Raw genomic sequence first — 25,343 nt, forward strand, 5'->3', positions numbered from 1 at the left:
TTGGGCTAATGACTCTGTTTACTTACATTATAATCACACTTATTCAACACATGGTTAATGACTAAGCACACAGTATATCTATAAAGCCCAAGGACACAAGGTACCAAGGTTCTGCTTCATTGTTACTTTGGAGCCTAATGCACTTGGTATCAGTTTGATTGGATGGCTGCTCACAAACCCCCAAAACAGAACAAGTTTTAATTATAACAATTGTATTTACTCTTGCTTTTAGTCTGGGAAGCTACTGTTCCATCTCAACAGAACTTGAAGACTCAAGTATCAAAATGTATTGTGGAGATTATGTGAGTATAATTATTTGTTCTCTGAAATCTTCCCAAACTTTTCATTTCTCTTAAGTTGTCATCATGTGTTGGTATCCATTTCCCTTCACTGGCAAAAATTAATATTAGGTGAAGATAATTTGTGATTTGGGTCTAATATATATCAACTGTCTAAACAAAGACTAAAATATAAAGAACTATCAGTTCCTGTCTCATAATTCTAGACCTTTCAAGGAAAAGCAACTCAAGCCTCCTTGTGAAGCTGTTTAGGTGGGTTTTCTATACTTGCACTAAGCTGCTAAACAAGAAGTTGAATTACATACTATCACTGTATTAAAGATAAAAATGTGAGTTTTTCAGAAGAAGCCTATTTCTGGCACTATATTGGGGGGGTTATAATTTGACAAGACCATCTCTAGATGCATAAAGTAACTAAATAGCTTTATCATTTACAAAAAATGGTTTTTTCATAGTGTGAAAAATATTTTAAGGTAAAAAATGCTACCTCTACAGGAACCACAACACAGGAAGAGTTATGGCTTTGATAGTGCTCTTTGAAGAAAAAAAATGGGTTCTAATGATATTTTAAATCTCCATTCTGGAAACTGTTGGAGTTACTATTTCATGACAACAAAATATGACATTTCTCTAAGTGATTTTGGAATCTATTCCTGATAATTTAAGGACAACAGAAAGAATACTATACCTTAAAAAGGTAGTAGATCAGTTTCTGTTGGAGAAGACAAGAAATAGAGTTTCTTTTCTTCTACTGATTTATTGCAACCAATTATATTTAAATAATTGACACTGCATCTGTATACAATATGTTGTCTAAAATTAATGGTAGTACCTTATAAAATAACTTACAGAAGAAGTAATTTTAAAATTATTACAATTTGCAATTATTAGTTGCAATAACAATGCAGTCTTGATAGCATTATAAAGAAAAGTTAATAGATAAGACAATTTCTAACTGTGGCAGATGTTTACAATGGTATGAGGCTTAATATAATGTAACTATTACATATTAGCCTAATGAACTACTTGAGCAGAGGGGACATCAGTTTCTAATTCTGATACACTGAATTACATCAAAATACTCCAGAATAAATGGTTTTAATATCAACTCTTTATACCCTCTTCTTCTAAACATAAAAAGGCACACTGATAAACCCTTGGTTCTTTCATCATCACAGAAACAAGAGAGTAGAGAAGCCACTGTAGACAATGGGGAACATACCAGTCCCAGGAAAGACAGGAAAACCTGATTACAGGCTTTCTCTGAAATGTATTGGGATGGATTCCTAGGTTAGGTAAATTTTTACTGTTTATTCCAATTTCCATGTGTTATGGAATGGAAAGGGAGAGAAAATATGAACTAGATCACTGGATCCTAGGAACAGACTTCTTTACTGAGGCATCCACACAGAATGGGGACACATAAGGCAGAGATGCATGTAAACATTCTCCCCCAAATGCTGCAGGTATTTCAAGAGCAAGTTGGTCATGAAGCAGTGGCAGTTTTCTTTGAAGAGACTCAGTAACAAAATCGCAGAAAAATCACTCTAGCAAATCTCAATCAAGAAAACAGGGCTTATACAGGACTGAGTGGTGAGACCGTAGCATTAATTTCTTCTCTACTCTTCTTAAATACTATTCTAGATTGCAAAAAAGTTCTAGAAGTACACTTTTCATTAGATATTTTTGAAGTAATTCCAGAACATTGAGTATACCATTAATTCAGAAGCATAATTAAAAAAAAAAAACACAACCTGAAGTATTACTTTCAAAATGTGCTTTGTTCTTTAAGATGATCTTTATATTTTATGCTACCCATATCAGTAATTACATACATTATCTGTGAACAATCAATCAGATAGGATGGAGTCCTTCAAGATCAAGAATGAGATGTACAAACTGATAACAGCAGCAGCCCTGCAAGGCATCATCATTATCAGAAATTACATACAAAAAATACCCTATAATAAATACCACAGGTAAAACAATGAGAAATTAGACAAGATGATGTCTATGACCTCTCTGAAATACATATACAGAGAGAGATGGAAGGCTTTGGAGAATGAATTTTCTATGTTCAGAAGTATCCCTTCCACTACTGTATCACATAGTCTTGAAATTAAATGAAACATATACAATAAACTCACAAACCAAAATACTCATGAAATTTTTATTTAATAAAGTCACACTCAAATGATATCTTTGCAAAAGTATAGCTAGCTCATAGTATGTGGTTAGCTAATAAAGAAAACATTTTATTTTAGTAGACATTCCCCATGAGAAATATTCAGACTAAGGAGTCTGACTTCAGTTGTTTGTTATCAGTAGAATGACTTACTGAACAAATATTATTAGGAGGTTGTTCGTACTTCAGAATGCTTTTCCATCACAAGACTGAATTGCCTGAAGTTTGCACACCATAATTTGATAAAAGCAGCCTCACCTTTTACTGATACTTTTGCTGAACTGCTTATGACTTTGGTCAGAAAAAGCTGTTACTTTCTTGCTTTTGCATAGAAGGAAGGTAAGTTCCAATTATCATTTTTCAGAACCATTATAAATTTTTTAGACCCTTTCCAATCTTTTTCGTTGTTTTGATTCATTCCACCAATACCACACAAACCCGTTATGTTTGCTCAGCTTATTTTGGAATCAGTTTCTTACAGGAGAGCTAAAAGAACATGTGCAAAAACAGAGATATGTATAGAGTGCCCACCTGGGCCACCTCTGTGGAGACAGATCTGTGCCTTTGAACATGAGGGTATCCTGATATCAAAGAGGATTAAATATCTTAATGAAAAAAAAAAAAAAAATCACTGAATCGTCTTTGGAGATTTACTTGCCTTATAAAGTACTTCAGCACTTTGTGAGGAAAAAGGAAAATACTTTTGATTTTTTCCTTTTGAAAAAGATACCCCTTTCACTAGGATGCTGCAGAGAAAAGACAGCATGAAAACCATTTTTCCATGTTCATATACAGCAGTTTGTCTAAACTAACCTACAGAAAGACTAAATTGCACTTTGAAATTACTTTCCTCTGGTGCTTTTTGAAGACATTTTCTTTGTAATGCAGAAAAGTCTGTCATGCTGAATCCTAATCTTGCAATAAGAGATCCAGCAAAATTATAACTATGTTGTGAGGGATGCTAGAATCCAGATATCAAAATTAAATTGTATAATTTTTCACATTGTTTCAGTGACTATACCAGACATTTCCCCCATTTTCTTCAGAAGATTTAGCTCTATTTGTCTATATTCATCAATCCACCTGTTCCTAGCTGTAACTTTGCATTCCTCTACCAATATGATTCAAATTCATTATAAAGTTCAATCTCTTCTGAATCTTTGTGGAAACATTGTTCAGGGGGATGAGGAAACTAAATTCTATTACCAGTTTAAAAAATACAGCAGTTGAAACTCAAGAGTCATTTATTTCATTGGCCTAGCATTAGCCAAATAACACATCCAGACTTTGGACTCAGTCATGGGACAAATCATATTTCACTTAGCCAGTGGTTGTCTCAGAAAGATCCCCATGGCTTGTTCCTAGATGGAACAAGGAGAGGAAATGAACTTCAAATAGGTAGCGAAACAGAGACAAAAGAATCAGGAAAAAAAAGTCGTTTTTATCTGCAGTGTTCACAGAACAAGACAATAGCCAGAGCATAATGCAAGTTTCTTTATCACTCAATCTCACATTACTGACACTAATGGGTATTTGATAATGTTTACTTATTTTAAAATTTTTATTGGAGAAATTCCTGTTAATTTATTTATTTGAAAAAAATTATAGAATTATTAGATTAAGTAGAGAGTTGGTAGGCCACCTACCCCAGTCTTTACTTATTAAGGGTAGGAACCAAAAGCTCCCTGAAATCAATAAAAATACTTTCATTGATGCTATCTGTGAAATTAGGATAAAGCTCTCATAATAAGAATATTAAGCAGTGCAAAAATGTTCCTACTCTTCTCAACTTACAAAAAGACTTCTGTTACTTTGTCACAATTTGTTTTACTTGTGCAGATGGGTTGGAGAGCATTGTATTTAGAGAAATGCTATTCAGTGAACATAAACTTCTTCTGACATCACCAAGACAACCACAATGCAACTTTCAGTTCTGTAGATTTAACTTTGCCATGAAGAGCAATTTCTGCTCATTCCTGTAGTGAACCATCTTAAGGCATGCAAAAGAAAAAACATGAGATCATACTGGTAATTTTCCTATGCTTTCCAGAGCTTAGGGAAGCAAAAAGATGTTGCAGAAGTAAAATAGAAGTGGCTATAGACTCAAAACTGGTCATCCTGATGCCAGAGTCCAGTACTCTCTCACTACGTTCTTTCAGATATTTCACCCATAGAGGCTGTAACATATAATATAAAGTTCAGTGATTTTACACAGGTTTTTCTAGCAGAGTAATACAAAAGGTACTGAAAACATAACACAGATGTAATACATATGAGATCTGCCTTACTGCCTTTCATGATATCCTCTCTGCTGCAGTGCTGGGCATCACAGGGAAGGAATTTATGGGTTTAAGTCAGCTTAAACTGACTTAAATTATTTCCAAATTGTTTTGCTACCTTTTTAGTATTTGTACTCTGTGTTGGGCTTAGGCAGGTATCCACTCCCCCCATGCTCATCTCGCCAAGTCAGGAAGACATTCACACTCTTTTAGTGAAGTCAGGTGTAAACACTTATACCACCAGTTCATCCTCTTAAATTTTAATAGCTACACTCAGTCTGCTTTGTGTTGAGCTAAAATAAGCTTTCTTTGCACCAGCTGCGGTCAGCTACATCCTGTCTTTTTCCCTGGATTCCATGGGCACACTCCTGCTCAGCTCCACTGAGCTTTCTTCTCTTAGAGGGGTCAGCCACAGCTGACTTCAGTGGGAATGAATGAAGCGAGATAACAGTACATGTAACTACACTCAGGTGTTCAATCAATCCTAAAAAAATGCCCTGCTTCAAAACAGGAGAGTAGAAATTCTCTAGCCAAAAATAACAGAAAGGAACAATCTAGTCATAGGTAGTTGCCTGTTCCCTAATCAAAATCCAATCTGTTGGAATTTCATTCAGTTACCAAATGCCTCTATTGCTCTGCTCCCTCAGTTTGTGCAGTGATGAACACCGCTGCTATTTAGGCAGGGCAAGCCTGTATAATTTTTGAGGAAACATGATTTTACACCTTGGGCCCTAGGTTCTCAAAGCAGAACTCCAGCTTTCCTACTATAACATTGTTTCAATATATTTCCTCAGCTTCTTGAGGTATTTTGAGCAAAAAACATTGTAAGCACAGATGCTTCTAAAGTATGACAAGATTGTAACAAATCTTTGCAAAACAAAATGCCTGCTCCAATGTTCAAGTTTATGTCTCAGCACAGGAGATTAATATAAGTCTTTCTCAACGACTTTAAATAATACCACCCTTCATTCTCCCCAGATAACTATACCTACTACTATATAGAGTGATCATTTGCTCAGAAAAACAAACCTCCTGAATTTTTGCATTACTTTAGAAGCAAGGTTTTCCTTCTCACCTGCTGTGTAGCATCTTGTTGCCACAGGACAGAAGTGCTGCTGCCCCAAATGCAGGCTCACTACCTGGTGCGTAAACACCAATTCACACACCGAGGTGAAGTATTTCTATTTTTTAATTCAAGTTTGCACAAGGTAATGAGCTATATTGCAACCCACAAAAGACCAAAAATTGTTCTGATCATGAGAACTCTACAGAGTTTCATTTCAACAGAGGCAGAGCATTCACTGGTTACAAGTTATATATTTTTTTAATTAGAAGTCAAACCCTACCTTACCCGGTTCCTACCTTTACTTGGTGGGTTCAAAGCAATGATCAATCGTATCAAGAAACGGCGTCTTCCTTCTCAGCTAAAATACACTGTTCTTTTTCAGTGCTTTTTAATTCCTCTGCTTAGATTTCAAGCCAGGCAAGAGTGATTAGTGGCCATGCACAAAACTTGCATGTCACCATACATGAAGGCACAATGTACAAAACACTTCAAGTATATGTAAAGCAAGCAAATTAACTAGCATAATTCATGTAAGCTCTGACTCTAGGAAGTATTTGTAACAATACCCCATTGATACTTATAAAATATATCCCATTTTTCTTTGAAATGTAAATATTAATTTAATGGTGTCATTTTAATTGGATATACTGAGTTCAGGAATCATCATAAAAGAATCTTTATATTTGGTACATCAGGTAAAGCAGATAGAATTCTCAGGTGAACTAAAGAGGTTAACCAGGAGATAGAGCTAAGTATCTGTCAACCTCAGTTATTTTCTTCTGATTGTATTGGTCTGCAACTCTATTAAAATTAGTTTATTATTCACAAATTTCTTAGAAAGAATAAGAAAAAATACATGAAATAAAATATCACTGAGAATGAGCTGACAATTTAATCAGTTACAAAGCAACTTGAAAAATTGCATTGTCTTCTACATGGCAATCTCAAAGCTATCTCACTTGGCAGTAATAGCACTGCTTTAATAAATCACCAGGTTTGTAAGCAACCTATGGATCTCATTCATAATTTTCTCATTAGTCATCTCAAATTAGAAATACCATGAGGAATAAATATTGGAGACTGTCAGGGATACCATGGATTAACTTTGAAATATAAAATAATACTTTTTTTAAATAGGTTGGCAAAGAGATTTACATTTTAAGGTAAATCCTCACTATTTTTTTTCCCTATCCAGGCCTAACTCATGCTAGGGGCAACTTCCTCCAATATGGTCTTTCTTCCTATGGTCAACTGCAAGCTTAAGTTCTGTTTCACAAATCAAAACCTACATATCCTGCTCTCCATTAAGCAAAGAAAGTTTAAAGTTATGATTGTTGGTTTGCAACAGAATTACATTTATCATGTTAAAAGTGTTAGACATTTCCATTAAAGTCTGCTTTTTCCTTTTGTAGACACAAGGAACAATTCTTCCCGCTCCAAATTTTAACCCTATAATGGATGCCCAGGTGCTAGGAGGAGCCCTACAGGGAATTAGTGAGTATCTTAACTAATTCTAACACCAGTTTCCCTTTTTTCAGAAAATATTAGGCAAAACAAACTCACAAAATTGTTGCCACCTATCTGCAGATTCTTCAAGGAATCACAATAAGACACACTGATGATGTCCAAATCATTTGCATTTACAGGAACTAAGAGTTGATCAAGATTAATCTAAAATCCATACCAACACTTACAGTAATGAACACTTCAATGAGAAAACAAGAAAGGCAGAATTCTGTGTTGGATCACTAGAGTGAGAGCCAAGAAATGAAAGGATTTTAGTTGTAACTGCAACAATTAAGTGCTACCAAGGTCTGCTAAGTCTCTTATTCACTCATAATAAATAAAAACAAATGGAGTAGAAAGTTTAAAGAATTCATATATCTTTGCAATTTTTCCTTCCAGTGTTTGTTCCAAAAAACTTTTGTTCACAAAAGCATTTTTCTCAGTTCAGATTTTTTATTTTCCTATTGAACCTTGTTGATATTGCTGAGGGTCAAAATATTGATCTATTTTTTTTTATCTGAAATGTTTTCCTCACTTTAAAACTGTTCTCTGTATCAGAGCTTTTATACCCTTTGGGCTATTCACAAGATTGTACAGCACCAAATCTTGCATGCTATTTTCAATTTCTTTAATGAAAATGTGAAAACTCAGATTTAATGTCGAATGCACCACAATAAGCATTACTCATCGAGAGGAATCTGATGTATCTTTATGACCAAATTGGATACAGATGATAAGTTTTAAATATCTCCCTACACTTCAAAGAGTACTTTTAAGGTAATGTTGCTAACATGAAAATAGAGATTATATTCTTAATTTAATACTCTAAGTACAAGTACACCAACCTTAATTTTAACATTCCTATCAAAGTACATGGAACAAAGTTGCAATTTAAAGGACAATTGACAAAATAAATATTTTATCAATTTACCTTCAGAGAAGGTGAAGTCACCATACCCTTTACAGCCACTGACACTCTGACCCTCAATCCTGCACAGGGCATTCATTCTTATGAGGATGCTCAGTCACCTCTGCTGTGCCACTGATACCAGTGGTACTACACAAGTAAAAAAAGTTTTATATTCATGTTTTATAAAATCTCCTCTATGTGGATCCTGCTCAGTTTTTACTAGAGAGGCTATGTAAGCTGTAAAGGTCCCTAATGATAGCCATTTTCTGAAAAGTAAAAAGGAATCATTATGTACAGTATCCCAACCCTTAGGATGAAAAAATTTAAATGCCACAGTTTTTTGAATAATACATATTTTTCATAAGCAATAATACTGATTCATTATCAACATTTACTAGTATGTTCTACCTATCAAGCAAACCATCATAGGCAACCTTCAATAAAATGCCCTTTGGAAATGGAGTAAAATAGTATATTTTAAAACTTCATACAGTTCCTCTGAAATTATAACTGAGTTTTTCAACAAATGGTCTAACAGCAATTTGTCATCCCCATAAAAGAGATCCCTAATTCTTAAATGACAATTTAATCAATATCAAAAAAATGCACAAGTATGACTTCCAATGCTCAGCCACAAATCCTGCTACTGGGCCTAGTTCTAAACCCATGAAAGCCCCTGTTTTATTGATGCTTTCAAATCCATTGAGCTTGTGAGAGGTGAGGATACATCTGGTAATAACAGACTGCTTCACTTTTTGATGGCATTACACCAGCAAGTGCAAGATACACAAGCACAGTAAATATAACTGATGTTGGTAAATATTTAGTGGGCTATTAGCCTATTGATTCATTTTTTCCTCAAAAAATTAGTATAATGCTCTTAAACAAAACCTGAGCAATCACAAATGTAAGTAATTAACACCAGTTTTTTAATTTGGAGTCTGTGTCATTTCCTTTTCAGGTTGTGAAAAAGATGTGTTGATTGAAATCCTAACTCAGCGTTGCAACTCCCAGCGGCTCATGATTGCCGAGGCGTACAGAGACATGTATGGCAGGGTACGATAAATACTTTGTACTGTTATTACTTATTTCACTCCTGTCTCCTGTGCAGCTGTCAGCCCTTCTCTCAAGTCACTCACTGCAACCACAAGCCTGCCAGACAGCTGGCTGGCACAACAGTTTTGGCACAAATTTGCTCATTGGCTACTGATACCTCTGATGGTATCACATTGTCATTTCTACAGCAGAGGCATTGTCTGCCACACAGAGTTAGAAAAGGACAGGAAAAGTTCCTTCTCCTATAGGCCATTCTTCTCTACTGACCAACCTAAAACATCTGAGCAGACTTATTTCTGCCTTTATGTTATTTTGGGACATTTTGTAATACATTTTGCAAGTTCTTGGAATAAATTATAAAATATTATTGCAACCAAAGAAAAACACCATACAAAGAGTTACAGGCTTTTTATCTTATATAATGATTAATGCTCACCTCTCAAGCACTGACATTCTCACACGTCATTCCATATAGTCCCATCTGTACACTAAGCACAATATTCATCTGAGCTGCTTAAAGTTATGATCTTAGAAAGGTGTTTAAAAAAATTTTAGACATAAAAAGTTTTTTTAAAATTGTATTTTATCTATACTTACTATATATAACAATGGAATTTTTGTTATCCAAGTTCTTAAAAGTACACAGAGATAGATATCCTCACTATTTCCAGATCTACTGTTGCTAACCAACTAACCAGGAAAGCTGCAGTGCCTGCATTTTCCTTACTTGCTGCAGCTATATAAGGACAAAAATAATAGTAATACTCCTTGCAAAATTCCTGTGAAAGTCATGCAAAGTACAGTGTAAAACGAGATACTATTTGATTAAGTTGACAAGACATGCCCATTCCCTGAAAGAAGACAGATAAACACTTAGGACAAAACAGTTTTCTTCATTTCCTGAAGCCGGTAAAACTAAGGGCTCACTGGAAAATTCCTCATAGGCCAGTGTCTGCTTGCCATTGATCAGCATGAGTAAGAACAATGAGTTGGTGCAAACACTACCACAGAGCCATCTCCCTTAATTAGGGTTACCTAGAGATGGTTCATTCAAAAACTCCACATTATGTCATGCTTTTACACCACCAGCTGATTAACCAGCAGAATACTTTGGGGGGCCAAGAAGTTTTCTGGAGACAACATTTGTGCCAACTCTATACTAAAATACCTCAAAACCACTGACCCCTGAATAAGCTCAAACACCCATTTACTGTCCTAGAACTGGAGGAAAAAGAGCTGGATTTAATCAGTGTAGTAGGTTGATTTTGTGTTGCTACTCATCTCCAGGAGATCAATGACTTTATTTGGGCTGTTAGAAAAAATGAAATACACAATAATCATGATGTTTTAGACATAGCCTTGAATGAATAAGTATATTTTATAGAGACCATAAAAGAACAATACTGAATCACAGCTATCCACCCTCCAGAGACTGTGACAATGACAAATCAGCACCTAAATTATTAAACTTGTTTTTTCTATTATGAGGTATTTATTAAGTTATCATGACACATGCAAAACATAAGTTCAGTGTTTAGCCATGCAATACTCCTCACCAAGTTTTAATGTTACTCATAGAAAACTAAAATATGTCAAGCTACCCAAAAGTGCCTGTGACATGAAGCACCCAAGCCCATTCTTCCCAAGAGCTCATTTATCTCCACCACTGGACTGTCCTTCTCTACTTCATCTATAGCAGCTGGCTGGTTTGTTTTAACCTTTTCTCTACAGTGTATTGACTGAACCTATCACTTTAATAAGAGAAAATATTTAAAATCTTGGTATCATGTTTTTATCTTTAATTTCCACTCTCTGATACATGACGATCTACAGATAATACAGTATCACAGTAAAGACTTGGCAAATGTCCTTCAGGAATGCAATTATTTCATATTCACAGAGAACACCTATTGATTTGCTCACCATTAATTGGCTCTTCTTTTCAAAACCAAAATAAAAATATAAACAAATCAAGTCCCTATGAAAACACATTACCTTTAAATTCATACCTCTTTCAGCTGTATGAGTTAACATGAAGTGCTATAAAGACAGTGGACACAGACCTAAAGATGTAAAAGAAAGAAAAAAGGCAAAGAAAACCTCAGACATCCTTTTTAACAATCTCAGTCTCTAAAACTATGAATGATAATAGAAGGGAAAGGCAAGAAAACTGTTTTCATATTCTAGCAATGGGCTACAGAATACTCTAAAAATTCATACTCCAACACACCCACAATTTTAATTCTAATTAATTCAATAATCACTGGGTACGCTTTACAGTGCAAGATTTATCATGATACTCTTGACAGTTTCTAAAAAAAAACTCACCAAGAATGTGATCTATCTTGCATTATATTGCTCCAGTTTGTGAAAGATAATTTAGCACACATCACACTTCCCTGGCTGCAATTTGTCCCACTGGTTATATTGCATTGAACAAATGCACCATTTGGCAATCCCAGTTTACAAGTGGTAAAGTCACCAGACAGAATAGACGTGGCAAGGCAAGAGCAGTTTTAACCTTCTTAGTTCAATTTATGGTGAACCTGTTGGTCCAATCCTTTTCCCTCTTTATTTCACTTCAGTCTGCTCAATATGGAAGCCACTATACCCATTCATTAGACAAATATAAACTGAGACACATTAGAAGGAGAGAAATATTAAAAAAAAATTAAGAGACCTGAATTAGCTGCATGATTCAGACATACAGAGAAGTTTTAAGATTCCTTCTTACAATTAGCCTCCAAGGATTTCTTACAGGAAAGATGATTAGCAAATTAAAATAATGACAATTTAGAGTTATCTTTTCTTATTTCCAATACTTCTTAGTTCTGATTGCAGGAGTAATTTTTAAGTAGTAGTAAAAATACCATTAACCAGGAACCATTTGTATTATTAATCCATTTTCCCCACAGGCATATTGTCAGAAGTAAAATGTCTTAATGAATTAATTTCTACTCCATGCGTGATTTAGTGGCTGTCAAATGAATCTAAAGTGCACTCACCAAAGACTGTGTATGTTTCTTCATCCTAAATTTAATTTTTAATATGCATATATCTTCCTTCACTGCTACTCTAGGTATTAAATTAATTATATTCAGAAATGTATTGAAATTAAAGCATAGGCATGAAAAAACACAGCTCTGGAAACATACTAGTTTATATAATGAAAACTGTTTCAGGCAGGTTTTTCAATTCAAACAGACTGGAACATCTTACAGGTGTCTATGGACTGCACAAGTGATGTCAATCAAAAACAGTGACTAGTAGTAAGTTAACAAGCTTTTGGCATTTGCAGTGTTTTGAAGGATGCTACTAGGAATGGAGAGGAAACTCTGATCCATTACTCAGCTATTTGACAAGAAAGAACTGAGAAATATGAGGAGGAAAAAGGGGGTTCCATGTTACTAATCCAGCATCTATCAAAAGTAGTGAATACAGTTTGAATGTAAAACATAACTGAATTGAAGCACATAACCTTCCAGCAATCCAAAGCTGATTTTTATGTACTAGAAGCAATACAGATGATTTTTCTTAAATTATTCACATGGTAACACTGAAAAAAATCAAAATAAACCACCTGTGTTTTATGACCTTGATTTTCCAAAGGTGCTTACCTCTCTCAGATTCACACAGGGAAGCTGCAGATGCTCTGCTGTGATATTCAGTTTTCCAAGACTTTAAGTAATAGTTGCACTTAAACAGCTGCATTTTCTTCTCTGTTCTAATGAACTGAAAACAAACAATCCATTGTGCCTACTGGCTTGTGCACCTATTCTCATCTTGCACCTACTCATACTAGTAGAAGACGCACATACTCTTTAAAAGAATTTTTTTTACTTAATCTTAGCCAGAATTCATCTTTTGACAGTTCATCCTTAATCATTTACAGAGAAAACAACTAATAATTTTTTTTAAGCTGTCTTAGTAAAGTGTGACTATAGAGATAATCCTGTCTTTCTTTTTCTTTTCAAGGATCTGATAACAGACCTAAAAGAGAATCTCTCTCATCACTTTAAAGAAGTTATGGTTGGCTTGATGTATCCACCCGCATCCTATGATGCCCATGAGCTTTGGCATGCCTTGAAGGTAATCTTCATATTCAGAATTGCAGTCATTAATTAGAGTACTGAATATATATTTATTTATTTATTTTTTTACATTTCATTGGTTAATAAACTACTGAAAGTTAGTACATTGGAATAGTGCACTATCACTTAGTCAACTAGTCAGCAGAAATACAGTGTTATTTCAAGTTTATCCATCACTGTGCTAAAACCAGCATAAATAATATCCTTGTCATGGAACATATACAACCCATTTAACACCCACAGTAAACTCAAAAGATGAAGAACAACTTATACAGGGAAATGTAAGGTGCTGTTTCTTGGAAGCATTTTTGTATGATACAAACCAAATTTATTTCCACAGCTAGTGCCATGCACTTAAGGTCCACCTCTCTAAAGAGCAATACTTCTTTAGCAGAACATGTCTTTGCATAAACACCTACAAATTATCCTGTGACAAAGCGTCACAGCATACTGCACAGACAAGAGGGCCACAATACACAGAGCACCGCCATGCAATTCCAGAGGGCTTTAAGCATTCACCCAAACAGAGTAACACCATACCTCATCTAAAGGCTTCTGCCATCTGCCCATACAGAGTAACATCACTCCACTTCAGAAAGCTGCAAGCATCTGCCCTTCTTGTTCTTTAGCCCAACATTTTATCCCCCTCACCTTACATGCATTGCACCTGTGTGTCCCTTTGGTGGTTGGTCAGTGCACCTGGGCACTCCATGGCTCATTGCTGTCAGTGCTGCTCACCTGCTTCTCACAGCTGTACCCACTGGGGATGAGGCTCAGCCGCAGCCCCATTCCCAGCTACCACAAACTGTGTGCCTACAACAAAGTAATAGTAACTCCACTGAAACAGAACTGATTTCCCATTTTGAAGGAAATATTTCCTTTTCTTCCCTGGATCTGAGACTGCAGTCCTCACACAACTGAAGTTTGTGAACAAAAACATTTTTTCAAATATCGGGTTATTTAATGGTGAAATTCATTCCCACAGGGCATTGTGGAGACCAAAAGCACAACTTAGTTCATAGAGGACTTCAATATATTCTTTGAAACCAGGTTGACTGTTGGCTATTGAAAATAATAATTCTTTTCAGGAAATTCCTGAATTACCAACTCCTAAAAGACAGGAAGGCATATCAGAGTTCAACACTATTTTCCTTTTCTTTCCATGAATATTTGCTACTGTCTGCTGTCACAAGAAAGACAGAGACTACAAAACTTTGGGCAAGATGATTTATCTTGCCAATTTTGAGAATTCTGCCCCCCCTCAAAAAAAGAGTTAATAGGTTTTTTCTTGTTCTTCAGACACTTAAATCAATTTTTAGAACTACTGGTATGTCTTTATTATATTTGGCATTAAAAAGATTGTGAAATATCATTGCTAACAAAGGAATCATGTCTTTCATTAACATTATTGACAAAATTGCCAAAGTTTATTTTTTCCTAAATGTAGATCAAACTTGAACTTTCTTACAATACTCTATCTTGACCTGGATTCATATGGCCAAGATAAAAAAAAGCAGCCCATGTGTATCTATGGGCTCTAATGCTCTCCCTTTATCCCAAATGCAGAATATGCATTAACACTATCCACGTGTATATCAAAAGCAGCATATACACCACATCTTATGTCAATTGAAGTTTATAAAAGTAATTCAAACCCTGTGGGAAAATACAGTGATTTGCAGCACTGCATGTACTCCATGATGTTTTCCTTTAATACCAAGCTCTATGCTAGATATTACAGACTGTATCATTCCTAAATAAATTATTAAAAAAAAAAAAAGATTATAAGAAGGGAGAAGACCAACATAATACCTATGCTCATGTCTACTTCAGATTTTCTGAACACTTGCTAGAGATGTATACTCAATCTTTGCATCTGATTTCTTTCAGCAAACAGTAATTTTTACTAAAGTTCTAAAATTATTCCCATTATGTTTCTGTCAACACTAGTCTTGCTTCATTTCCCACTTGCTAAGACATATGCTGAAATTCAGATTTAGAAATATACACTACAGAAACTGCTATTATTTTGTTATTTCTGATAAGGACAGCGTTGCTTTCTTCTAAAAATTGGGGTTTCTACTACACAACATCTTTTCATATTTACTTCTTTTCATACAGGGAATAGACACAGAAGAAAAATGTCTAATTGACATATTAGCTTCAAGATCAAATATGGAGATCTTCCAGATGAAAGAAGCCTACCTAATGCGTAAGCTTTTTTACCAAGTGCAGAGTAGCAGCTGTACTTTGTATGTTCTGGAGGTATTAGCACATACGAAAAATGACTCCTCAGTACAGACTGGTTCACATCCTCTCGCATACCTACATGCAAAAGGCTGAAGCAATGTGGTGGGTGGGCAGGCCAGTGGGGTCAGTGGCTGAGGGCCCCCAGATGGATGTGCCAGCCCCAGAGCCAGGTCCTTGTAGAACCTGCCCAGGTTCTACTCTATTCCTGGAATAGAATAAGCCTATTTATCCTTTATTTGATAATCTTCATTTGTACTATTCAGAGCATGTTAATTTGTGATTTAAGATTATATGTTTTTGGTTTAACCTAGAATATAATACTGATCTTCAACAAGATATTGATTCTGAGACTTCAGGTCACTTCAGAGATACACTCATGAACCTTGCTCAGGTATTGTAAAAACAAGAACTATGACTTAGATTTCTGAAAGACTCATAATGACTTTCAATAGTATTTGATAAGTTTTACATTTTAAGGTGACTGTGATTAAAGCTAGTTCAATAGGATTGCACTTTTAAACAAGAAACAGGAGGGAAGCTAATGAGGAAGAAAAACTTAATTCCTTCATCTACTCAGACTTTGGATATCAGATGGAAGCAAAGGTAAATAGATTATTTTATAAATTCCCATTGGTATTCACCTGCTGACCCTTTGCTCCATCTGTCTCATCTCAAAATGAGTCTACTTGCATATACAAATGTGATTGTAATTTTTAAAAGCATATGTTTTCTCCATGATCAGAATATAACATAAATCAGTCAAACATTATGTGAAAATAGAGATATATTCACTTTTGGCTATGAAATAAAGATTTAAAGAGTTCCCTGCTTAAAATATAATGCTCTTTGTGCTATTGCATATGCTAAATCACAAAATGCTAGCACAGGAGCAAAGGAAGTATCACTTTTACATGCTAACTTTTGCAGTTTTCCAGTCTGTAGTTTATACAAGAGTGGTCATCCTTGTCATTCTCATTGCAGTTACTGTGCTCATTATCTTTAAAATGTTTTGTAAACCTGTGAGTTTGAGGGCACCACATCGGGCAACTCCCTGAGGGCTCCCCTGGCAGGGGGAAGCCCTCTTGAAGCAGTCCTTTGTCAGGAAAAGCAGAAGACGCACAGGACTTTTTCGGTCTTCAGGTTCTTGTTTTATTGTTATCTTATCAAGACTTCAGCACACTGTCTGCACTCAGACCTTACATGCATGAAAACAGCATAAAATGTCTAACAAATTCACCCGCAAGGTCTTTTTAAGTCTAATCTAAAACTGAACTACCCAATTAAGAAGTGATACCTAGATTATTTCCCTTTCTAACCCAATAACTGAGCTCTAAAGACCCGCAAATGCGGATTTTTCTGCCCAATTACAAGATACCACCCAAACCCAAGAAGAAGAAGGAAGAAGAAGAAAGAAGAAGAAAGAAGAAAGGAACTCAAGACAACACCCTGTATCCTCCATCTTGTACCCATCTACAATATGCTAAAAATCCTAAAACCTAAATTTCTCACCTATGTAACATACTAAACTACTCTCTACAATCCCTACAATCTATTTCACACTTTTGTGGTCTCTCTTGTGCAGGGATATCTCTTTTGTGCAGGGATATTTCCCCTGCCCTGGGTTCCCACATAAACCAGAGTAACAAGTAATAAAGGACTGCCATGGGATAATAGCATACATAAGGTGTATCTGTACTTTTAAATACATGCATATCTGGGGAAAAACTTCTTACACAAATTTGAAATAACAGTAGGCTTCACTGCAGTTAAAAAGACAGAAGTTTCAAAAGTAGAAGCTATAAAAAGGAAATAATTTTTTTTCTCATGCTGGATGTTATTTCCCTAATCATGAAAATTTTTCCTTGCTTAAAAATGAAGAGCAACCTCACTTCTCATAATTATTAAAACCATGGGACATACTTCACCCGTCAAATGAACAAAATTTAAAATAATCTCTGACTATACATTACTAGTCCTAATTTTCTTAAACCCTAGGTATTGATAAAGAAGCCTAAAATCAGCAATTTCATGGCTAACAAAATCTGCTATTTCACTCATGGAAGAGTTGCAGGAAATTTCAACTTGACTCAATTATACTGAATTTCTGAAGATTGTTAGTCAAATCACTCATGCTTGCATATCATGTTATATTAAAATTCGGTGATATTTCATTAAAACATACCCTTTCTAGTTCTATAACCAGGCAACATTTCCATTGCATCCTTTAATGCTTTTTTGCAGAAAACCTCTCTTATGATTTCTATTAAATCGGACTACTGAGAGAAGTAAACGTGCTTCATATATGCAGAGCAAACTATTCAATTGCTATAATATTGTATCTACGGTTTTCATGTCCAGCCTGAGGCAGATTAGAAGTTATAGGTTATGGTCCTTCCTAAAGAAATTAACAGAGTTAAAAGAGTTTCAAATTCAGGCTACTTAATATTCTAGTCTGAGACAAAGACATTTTATTCTAATTCTCTTTTTTTGTGTATTAATTGAAATATGATAATTTTCTACAATTTAAACATAATTATACAAATTTTACTGGAGAAAGTGGGCATTTGACTCATGTAGAGTATAATTACAGTTATTTTATTGTATACTGCCCTGTCTTTATTCCCTTGTTTTCTTGTGTATGTAATTTTATGCAGCCATTCCATCACAATTCACTTCAGATAATTTATCCTGCTACTAGAAATTTCACCGAGTGAAATTCTCACCATTTAATTAACAAGTAAATTACCATTTTTAACAAAAAAGAACTACAAATAAGTCATTCTACAATCTGACAGCTGATACCTAATTTTAATCCTTCCCTTCATATATAAGGTAACATGACTGTAAATTTTAAACAAAATTGCTTCAAGCACATATCATTAAGGCGGTAATTACATGAGCTTCAGATTCTAAAGAGTTCTGCAAACAAGGCTGATTTGTATCCTTACAAGATGAATATGGTTATAAAAGCAATCCCAAAAGTAGCGTCCTCCTCTCTTTTTCTGACTATATAATTCAGATCATAGTGTGTTTACTAAAGAATTTAGCTTGGTTTGTGTAACTGAAAAGCTATTAAATGTATGGGAAAATGAGAACTATTCTTTTGGGATTTGCGTATCAAAGTTGTCAAACTATTTCCTAGCCCTGGATCTTAATTTTAGACAATGATTATGAGCAAGCAAAATCCCTATTATTTGATGAGCTTGCTCCTATGGTTTGTGCAGGAAGAAAAAAAGATTTTTCTGGTAATATGAATATTGGTAAGAACTAACCAGTGAATGGTAAATGTTACTCCTATCTTTGTTTTCCCCTCAGAGTAACATAGAGTAAACAATATAACATCCATAATTCTGAAAATGGTGGTTGGATTGTGATGGGCAGGTAAAAGGTTATTTAAAATAGGACTAAAAATGGGATAGGTTTATGTACTTCCCACACTTTTTCTTCTCACAAGACTTTTTTATTCCAGAATTCCTCTTATTAAAGAAAATTAAGACATTATGTGACAACTTGAAGATATTGTCCACATTTGCAAATTCAATCATGAAATATACTGATCCAACCTAATGGCCTATATATGTTACCTCAAGAAATTCAACATAGCTTCATACACAGTGAACTTTATATTCCTACAGTGGTTTAGGACTTAACCTTTGAAGAATATGTATGTCTTTTTTTCCCTCAGGGAACAAGGATGGAAGGATATGCAGATCCTTCTACAGCTGCTCAGGATGCAATGGTAAATATGCTCAGATGTGAAGCTCTGAAACATGAAATAAAACTACAGAAAACAAATGTTGAAAAGTGATGAAGGACTTACTTTAAATATTTTGCTTTTTTTGTTTTTCTGATATATTAGATTCTATGGGAAGCATGTCAGCAGAAGACAGGCGAACACAAAAACATGCTGCAAATGATTCTCTGCAACAGGAGTCACCAGCAGTTGTGGATGGGTAATCCAGCAGTTCAGCTGTTTGAATACAGAGTTTAAAGGAAAAATGTGACTTGCTAAGAAAGCCATGCTTTGCATACCAAGATAGTCAGTGTGCAGCAAGACATCAGCCTGAAACCAAGTGTGAACTCTTGGAGCTCTCAGACTTGCACTGATGTTAATGAAAATTTGGAAGTAATGCAAAACTGAACTTTGCCCAATGACTACTGACAGCTGTAGACAGAACAGACAGGCATCAGGATGCCTAATAACCCAGAGAAGAATGCATGACAAAGAACAGCAAATGTTACAGCTGCAATGAGTCTACACATGACACAACAGGATGAGGGAGATTTTCCTTAACTATTTTGTTCATTTTTCTTAAGCAACTCTTATGAGAGAAAACACCTAGAGAGAGCTGGATGGAGTATTTTCAACAAATGTTTGCATGTGAAAACACATTGCTGTTTTGAAGGTTTTCCCAGAAGTTTCATAGAAGTTTTTGATGGAAGCACTTCAGTGTTCACATCTGCTCTCCAGTAATGAACATAAACACAGAAACACAAGGGCCATTTTTATTTAAAATAGAAAATCAGACATAACTAGAGATTGCAGGAAATTTATGTGAGCTCATCCAAATCTTCCATTGTAGAAAATAAACCTATTTTACCTGGTGGCAAGTTTGAGTTTCTGCTCTGCAGTAGAAAAACAGTCTGTCTGCTGACAAGTTTATCACTGTGCAGCCAGCTGTATTTCTTACGTCAGCTTCCAACAGTAGCTTAGAACTACTTTGTTATCATGGATCAACAAATTCATTCAGCTGATGATGACGGGATTAATACACCTGCTCTATGTTCTGCTCTCTTCCTGAGATCTGAGGGCCCGCCTGTACTGTACTGCTCCAAAAGTTTTGTAGTCAGCAGAAAAAGAATTTTCCTCCTTCCATAATGGAGAAAGCACACCCTGGATATTTGCGTGTCTGCGTATCTGCATCTTGCAGAGAGCGTGCGCGTCATGCGAGTCCTGGCTCTTTGCCACAATCCAGGAGTCTTGCCAGTTTTAGCCAAGCCAAGCAAGGAAGTTGTCTTACTAACGGGACGTTCTTACAAGTGTCATAAACAGATGTTGCTAGATATGTGGCATGAATTCATTTTATACTGTAGGCTGAAGAACCCAGGGGGAGAATGTCCTAGAAGCCAGGTTTCAGGCTACTCATTTAGTTTGCCTGACCTGGGCAATATAAACATAATGAAACACTGAGAATAATAAGTGTAAAAAGTAAACTCGATGGTTATAGTACTGGGGAGATGCAAGGAAAAAAAAACACAAAAAGCAAGTTGATCATTATTAATGAACTAGAATAAAACAAGATCTTTTTTCCACCCCTCCCCTTTAAGTTTTCCAGGAGTTCCAAAATATCTCTGGGCAAGACATAGTAGATGCCATTAATGAATGTTACGATGGATACTTTCAAGAATTACTGGTTGCAATAGGTAATGTAAAGATATTTTTACTAGCAGCAATCACTTAATAAATTCTAGTATATCATCTCTTGTGCATCAAGAATACTATTTTTCTGGTATTTTGTCCACTGTAATCTCCTATATTGTGCAATTAAATTTTCAGAGATAATTAGAAAAGAATATTTTAACTACTTTCTCCTGTTAGTGTAAATCTAAAAATGTATCTATGCATCACTAGCTTCTGACTGAGCAGAATCAGTATCTACTTTATTTGATAATAAATTTTGTGTGATAACTGCATTTCCAACTGTTTTTACATATTAAATAACCAGCTATGTTTTCAGGCCTTTAGTGGTATATAAATAAGTTACAAGCTTTATGTACATTTATCTTTCATTTCTAGAGTAAAGATAAAAATATTTCTACAAATAGGACATGTGAGTGTATTCACTGATATTTAATAGGCCCTTTGATGCAACAGCAATGAGGACCCATCACCAAACCTTCAAAATTATAAATATAGTTGTATAAGTGAATATTGGTAGCTTAATTTTAACCTGATGCATGGACAGCACTACCTAGCTTTGTATTTCAAGGAGCCCAAAGCCTAAAGAAATTATTTTATAATAATCTTCTGTTTACCTGTCGCAATTCTTCTCTCCTAGTTCTCTGCATTCGTGACAAGCCTTCCTACTTTGCTTACAGGCTTTATAATGCAATTCATGTAAGTAGTCATTCTACCTCACATTTCATAAAAATAAGCTTCCCTATTTTTTTTTTTTTGTTTCTTTGTTTGTTTGATTATTCTAAAACAAGTACTTAAAATCAGTCACTTCAATCTTTAAGGTGTGATTGTGTGTTTTAAAACTGTTGGTACCTACATAAATTTCAAAGCAGTAGTGCCTAAGCAACTAAGCAGTAGAAGTGCCTAAGCAGTAGAAGTGCCTAAGCAGTAGAAGTAAAAGTTTAAGTAATTCCATACCTTAAAAATTATTTGTCTTGTAACTGTCAATTTTTTTTATCTGAAGGCTTTTTTCAATGCATGGAAACTCCTCCTGCTGTGCAGAACTCAATGTGCATTATTATTACTATGTAATTTTTTTGTCGGTAGAGATTTAATAAGTATGGCTAAAACTTAAATAATAAATTAATGTTACATGAAGACAAATGCTTATATTTCTTTGTAGGACTTCATGCAGATTCTTTTCTTTTTTGTGAGTGCTAACTTCTTTTGACTTTTTATTGCCACTAGATGTCCCCGTTCTTCACAGAATTACATTATGAAAACTTATTTAGAAACAGTTAAAACACATCTGAACAAAAGCTATGTAAATTCTAAAGCTATGGTTAAAAATCTCACATAATTCACATGAGGCAACAGTTTTTGTGAAATAGATTACTGGCCTCATTATATTTTGAACGGACTCCACAACAACAGTCACAACTGTTACTCAGAAAACTGAATTCCTAGGAATACTGACAGAAGTTTGTCATATTTTCCTTTTTTAAAAGTTTCAGTGCATGGATAAATCACTGGCATATAGGGACTCCCTGTTGTTCAGTTACACAAGTTCTATAATTTCAGTACATGAAAACTCAGTAGGATAAAACCCATAGACTCCTTTAATATCTAGCATACCTTTATGGGTATACCTTTTATATGCTATATATTTAAATACCATATGTAGGTATCTCTTGTCTTTATCTATTAAACATTGATATGAGCATACGCAGATGGGCAAACACATATTATCCAACTATCAAGTTTCCTCTCATTTTCTTTTTTCATTTTAGGACTTTGGGTTTCACAATAAAACAGTTATTAGGATTGTCATTGCCAGGAGTGAGATAGACTTGATGAACATACGCCAGCGATACAAAGAGAGATATGGGAAATCACTCTTCCATGACATTAAAGTGAGTTTTTACAAACTTCTGCATATATTCAGCCCTGGTACCATACAGACTGTATCACTCTGTTTAACCATTTGGTTTAAAACAAAACAAACAAAAAAGCAAGGTGTAAAAACAATAGCACATTTTCAGTGCCTCAGTTTGATTTGAGTAAGTGAGAAATTAATTTTCAACTCACTCTCTGTGATTTTACCCCTCCCCAATGCAAGTTGTGTATATAAACAGGGCATAACAGTGTGTGCTGAAGAGTTTGTAGGAATGGTTTCTACACTAATTGATAACATCTTACCTGATCTGATCTGTAATGCGAGGCTGGTACCCCTTTTGTGCAAAACTGGAGTAAATATCTGGTTTTATCCTTGTGCTTAGGTAGTATCTTCACAAACCCTGTTCCTCTTGTATGCCTGGTCTGCATCTTAAAACAAAACTTTGAATCTGTTTAATTGTACAAAAAATGTCTCTTGCTAAGACACTACCTTTCTTATGTCACTATAATACAACTGCAAGATGTGCAGTAACTTTACTGAAATTGGTCATGGTTTTTTGGTATTGAACTTGAGAATTAATAAAGAGATTTGATCCAGCCTTTCAAAGATGGATTGTCTCTAGGTGCCCAAGCAATCAAAGGCCATAGCAAGTGAAAAGTGTTTCCTTATGAAAAAGCAAGCAAGCATAGCAAGCGTTTCCTTATGAAAACAATATAATGTTTTACATAACCTTACAGTAGTCTAGTCCTTGTCACATATCAGAAAAAGAAAAATTCAGAAAACATACAGTCCCAGAAATGTTGATTTTTTTTTTTTCCTTGCAGCATTTTGCTTCAGGGCATTATGAGAGCGCTTTACTTGCTATCTGTGCTGGTGATACGGAAGATTATTAAGAAGATGTACTCTGAAGGCTGTGCAAACCTATTTTAAATAGAAATTGAAGCTATATGCAATGCACTAACTGTAAGAGATCCCTATTATACATAACAGAACAGCAAAATCAGTAATGTACATTTGCTAATATTAAATCTTTCTTGAGACAGGAAAAAAATGTTGGCAGGAATATGGTTTTATCTCTAGTTCTAATTAATATTTCTGATTTTACGATTAATGTAAATTAATGAAGCAAGCGGTAAAATGACTCCAGGTAGGCATTTGTTTATCATTTAGTGTCACAACATCCCAAACATTCATCAACAGACTCTGGAAGAATTTATTCACTTACACACTGGAGAGAAGAAAATATTTTGCTTTATGTACTTTTAGCAAGAGGATTTCTTCCTTTAAGGATTTTTTTCTTCTCTTTCCTACTTCTTATACCTCATATTTTATGCTCTTGAACATTATTGTTTTAGTAACAACCAGACTAAGCATCTACCCTCATCTATCATCACTATCAGAGTGCTTTTGTAGTCTCTTTTATTTTGCTCACATGGCCTTTCCCTTATTCTGCTTGAAACAAAAGTAAAAATTAGAATCAAGTACTCCATGCACTGGAAAACCTGGAAGACAAAGCACTACTTAACTTTCAGCAGAGAAGTTCCAGAGGATTGAACTCTGAATTCCATTTTTACCCATCTCATTTTAACCATTCATTGAATACTGACCTTCAGCGCATGGAGGTCGCTCTAGGCGCCATAATTCAAGAATTGACTATTCGTGGGTAACATTGCACCTCCGAGTGAGGCTGAAGGATGCGGCGCTCCCTGGAACACCCGCCAACAATCGGACACAGCAGCTGGTGACAGCAGCTCCCATAGCAACAAGGAAAGGCGGCAGAGCCCGGCCTCCAGTCCTCGCCCCACGGAAAAACGTGAATCTGCTTTAAATCCCCCGGGGCTGTTCAGGGCATCCTATGCGTGAGACTTCCCAGCCTGGGCGCACGTACCTCCTGTCAGCCTCTTAGGGAAGCAGAAGTGAGGGAAGGTGTGGTAGTGTTCACTAAAATATCTGTCCGTGGCTTTTCTCCCGCCGCCACAAGGTGTCCAACTGGACACAGACCTTCTGGATGTTCTTACAGAGGTACTTTCTGCAGGTGCAGTCCGTGTGACTGAATAAAGCACTGCTACAGAAAGGCACAAACACGTGGTTGCTTTTGTGCCGTTTGCACCTGTCGCTTCCCTCAGCCTCTGGAACTAGCACTGTAATTACAGCGTATCTGGCTTCATTGCAAATTCTGACATCGTGTTACAAATGTGTTGATTTAGAATAAACTTAAAATTTCTTTCGAATCTCTCTTGAGTTTGACTCACTTCCAAACACTTTGGGCGGATAACAAAATTGTTAAGTCAGAACTTTGGCGGGGGGGTGGAAGGAAAATGAGCTGAGCACTGTCCCATTTGCCCAGCACTAACATCATTCTAAACCAAAGTTAAGTTCTGATTTTGCAGCTGTAGCTGGAGGTAG

General features: G+C 35.4%; 1 protein-coding gene across 1 annotated transcript; it reads left to right on the forward strand.

Annotated features, from left to right (window-relative positions):
• Positions 1-284: 284 nt before the first annotated feature.
• Positions 285-24,319, forward strand: ANXA10 (annexin A10). The gene is made up of 12 exons (XM_053974893.1): positions 285-302; positions 7,242-7,323; positions 9,207-9,301; positions 13,277-13,390; positions 15,514-15,604; positions 15,954-16,033; positions 19,328-19,381; positions 19,502-19,595; positions 20,971-21,066; positions 21,702-21,760; positions 22,831-22,953; positions 23,762-24,319. Exons 1-12 carry the CDS (start codon positions 285-287, stop codon positions 23,828-23,830), a joined length of 975 nt encoding a protein of 324 aa, XP_053830868.1. The 3' UTR covers positions 23,831-24,319.
• The last annotated feature ends 1,024 nt before the right edge of the window (positions 24,320-25,343 follow it).

Source organism: Vidua macroura, chromosome 4 (assembly GCF_024509145.1).
Source record: "Vidua macroura isolate BioBank_ID:100142 chromosome 4, ASM2450914v1, whole genome shotgun sequence".
NCBI classification, from domain to species: Eukaryota; Metazoa; Chordata; class Aves; order Passeriformes; family Viduidae; genus Vidua; species Vidua macroura.

What these genes read in the sequence shown, in the direction of transcription:
- ANXA10 (XM_053974893.1), top strand. An exon ending in CACTCATGAACCTTGCTCAG is followed by an intron (nt 16,034 to 19,327) that starts GTATTGTAAAAA and finishes TTTTTCCCTCAG; the next exon opens with GGAACAAGGATGGAAGGATA. An exon ending in GGCTTTATAATGCAATTCAT is followed by an intron (nt 21,761 to 22,830) that starts GTAAGTAGTCAT and finishes TTTTCATTTTAG; the next exon opens with GACTTTGGGTTTCACAATAA.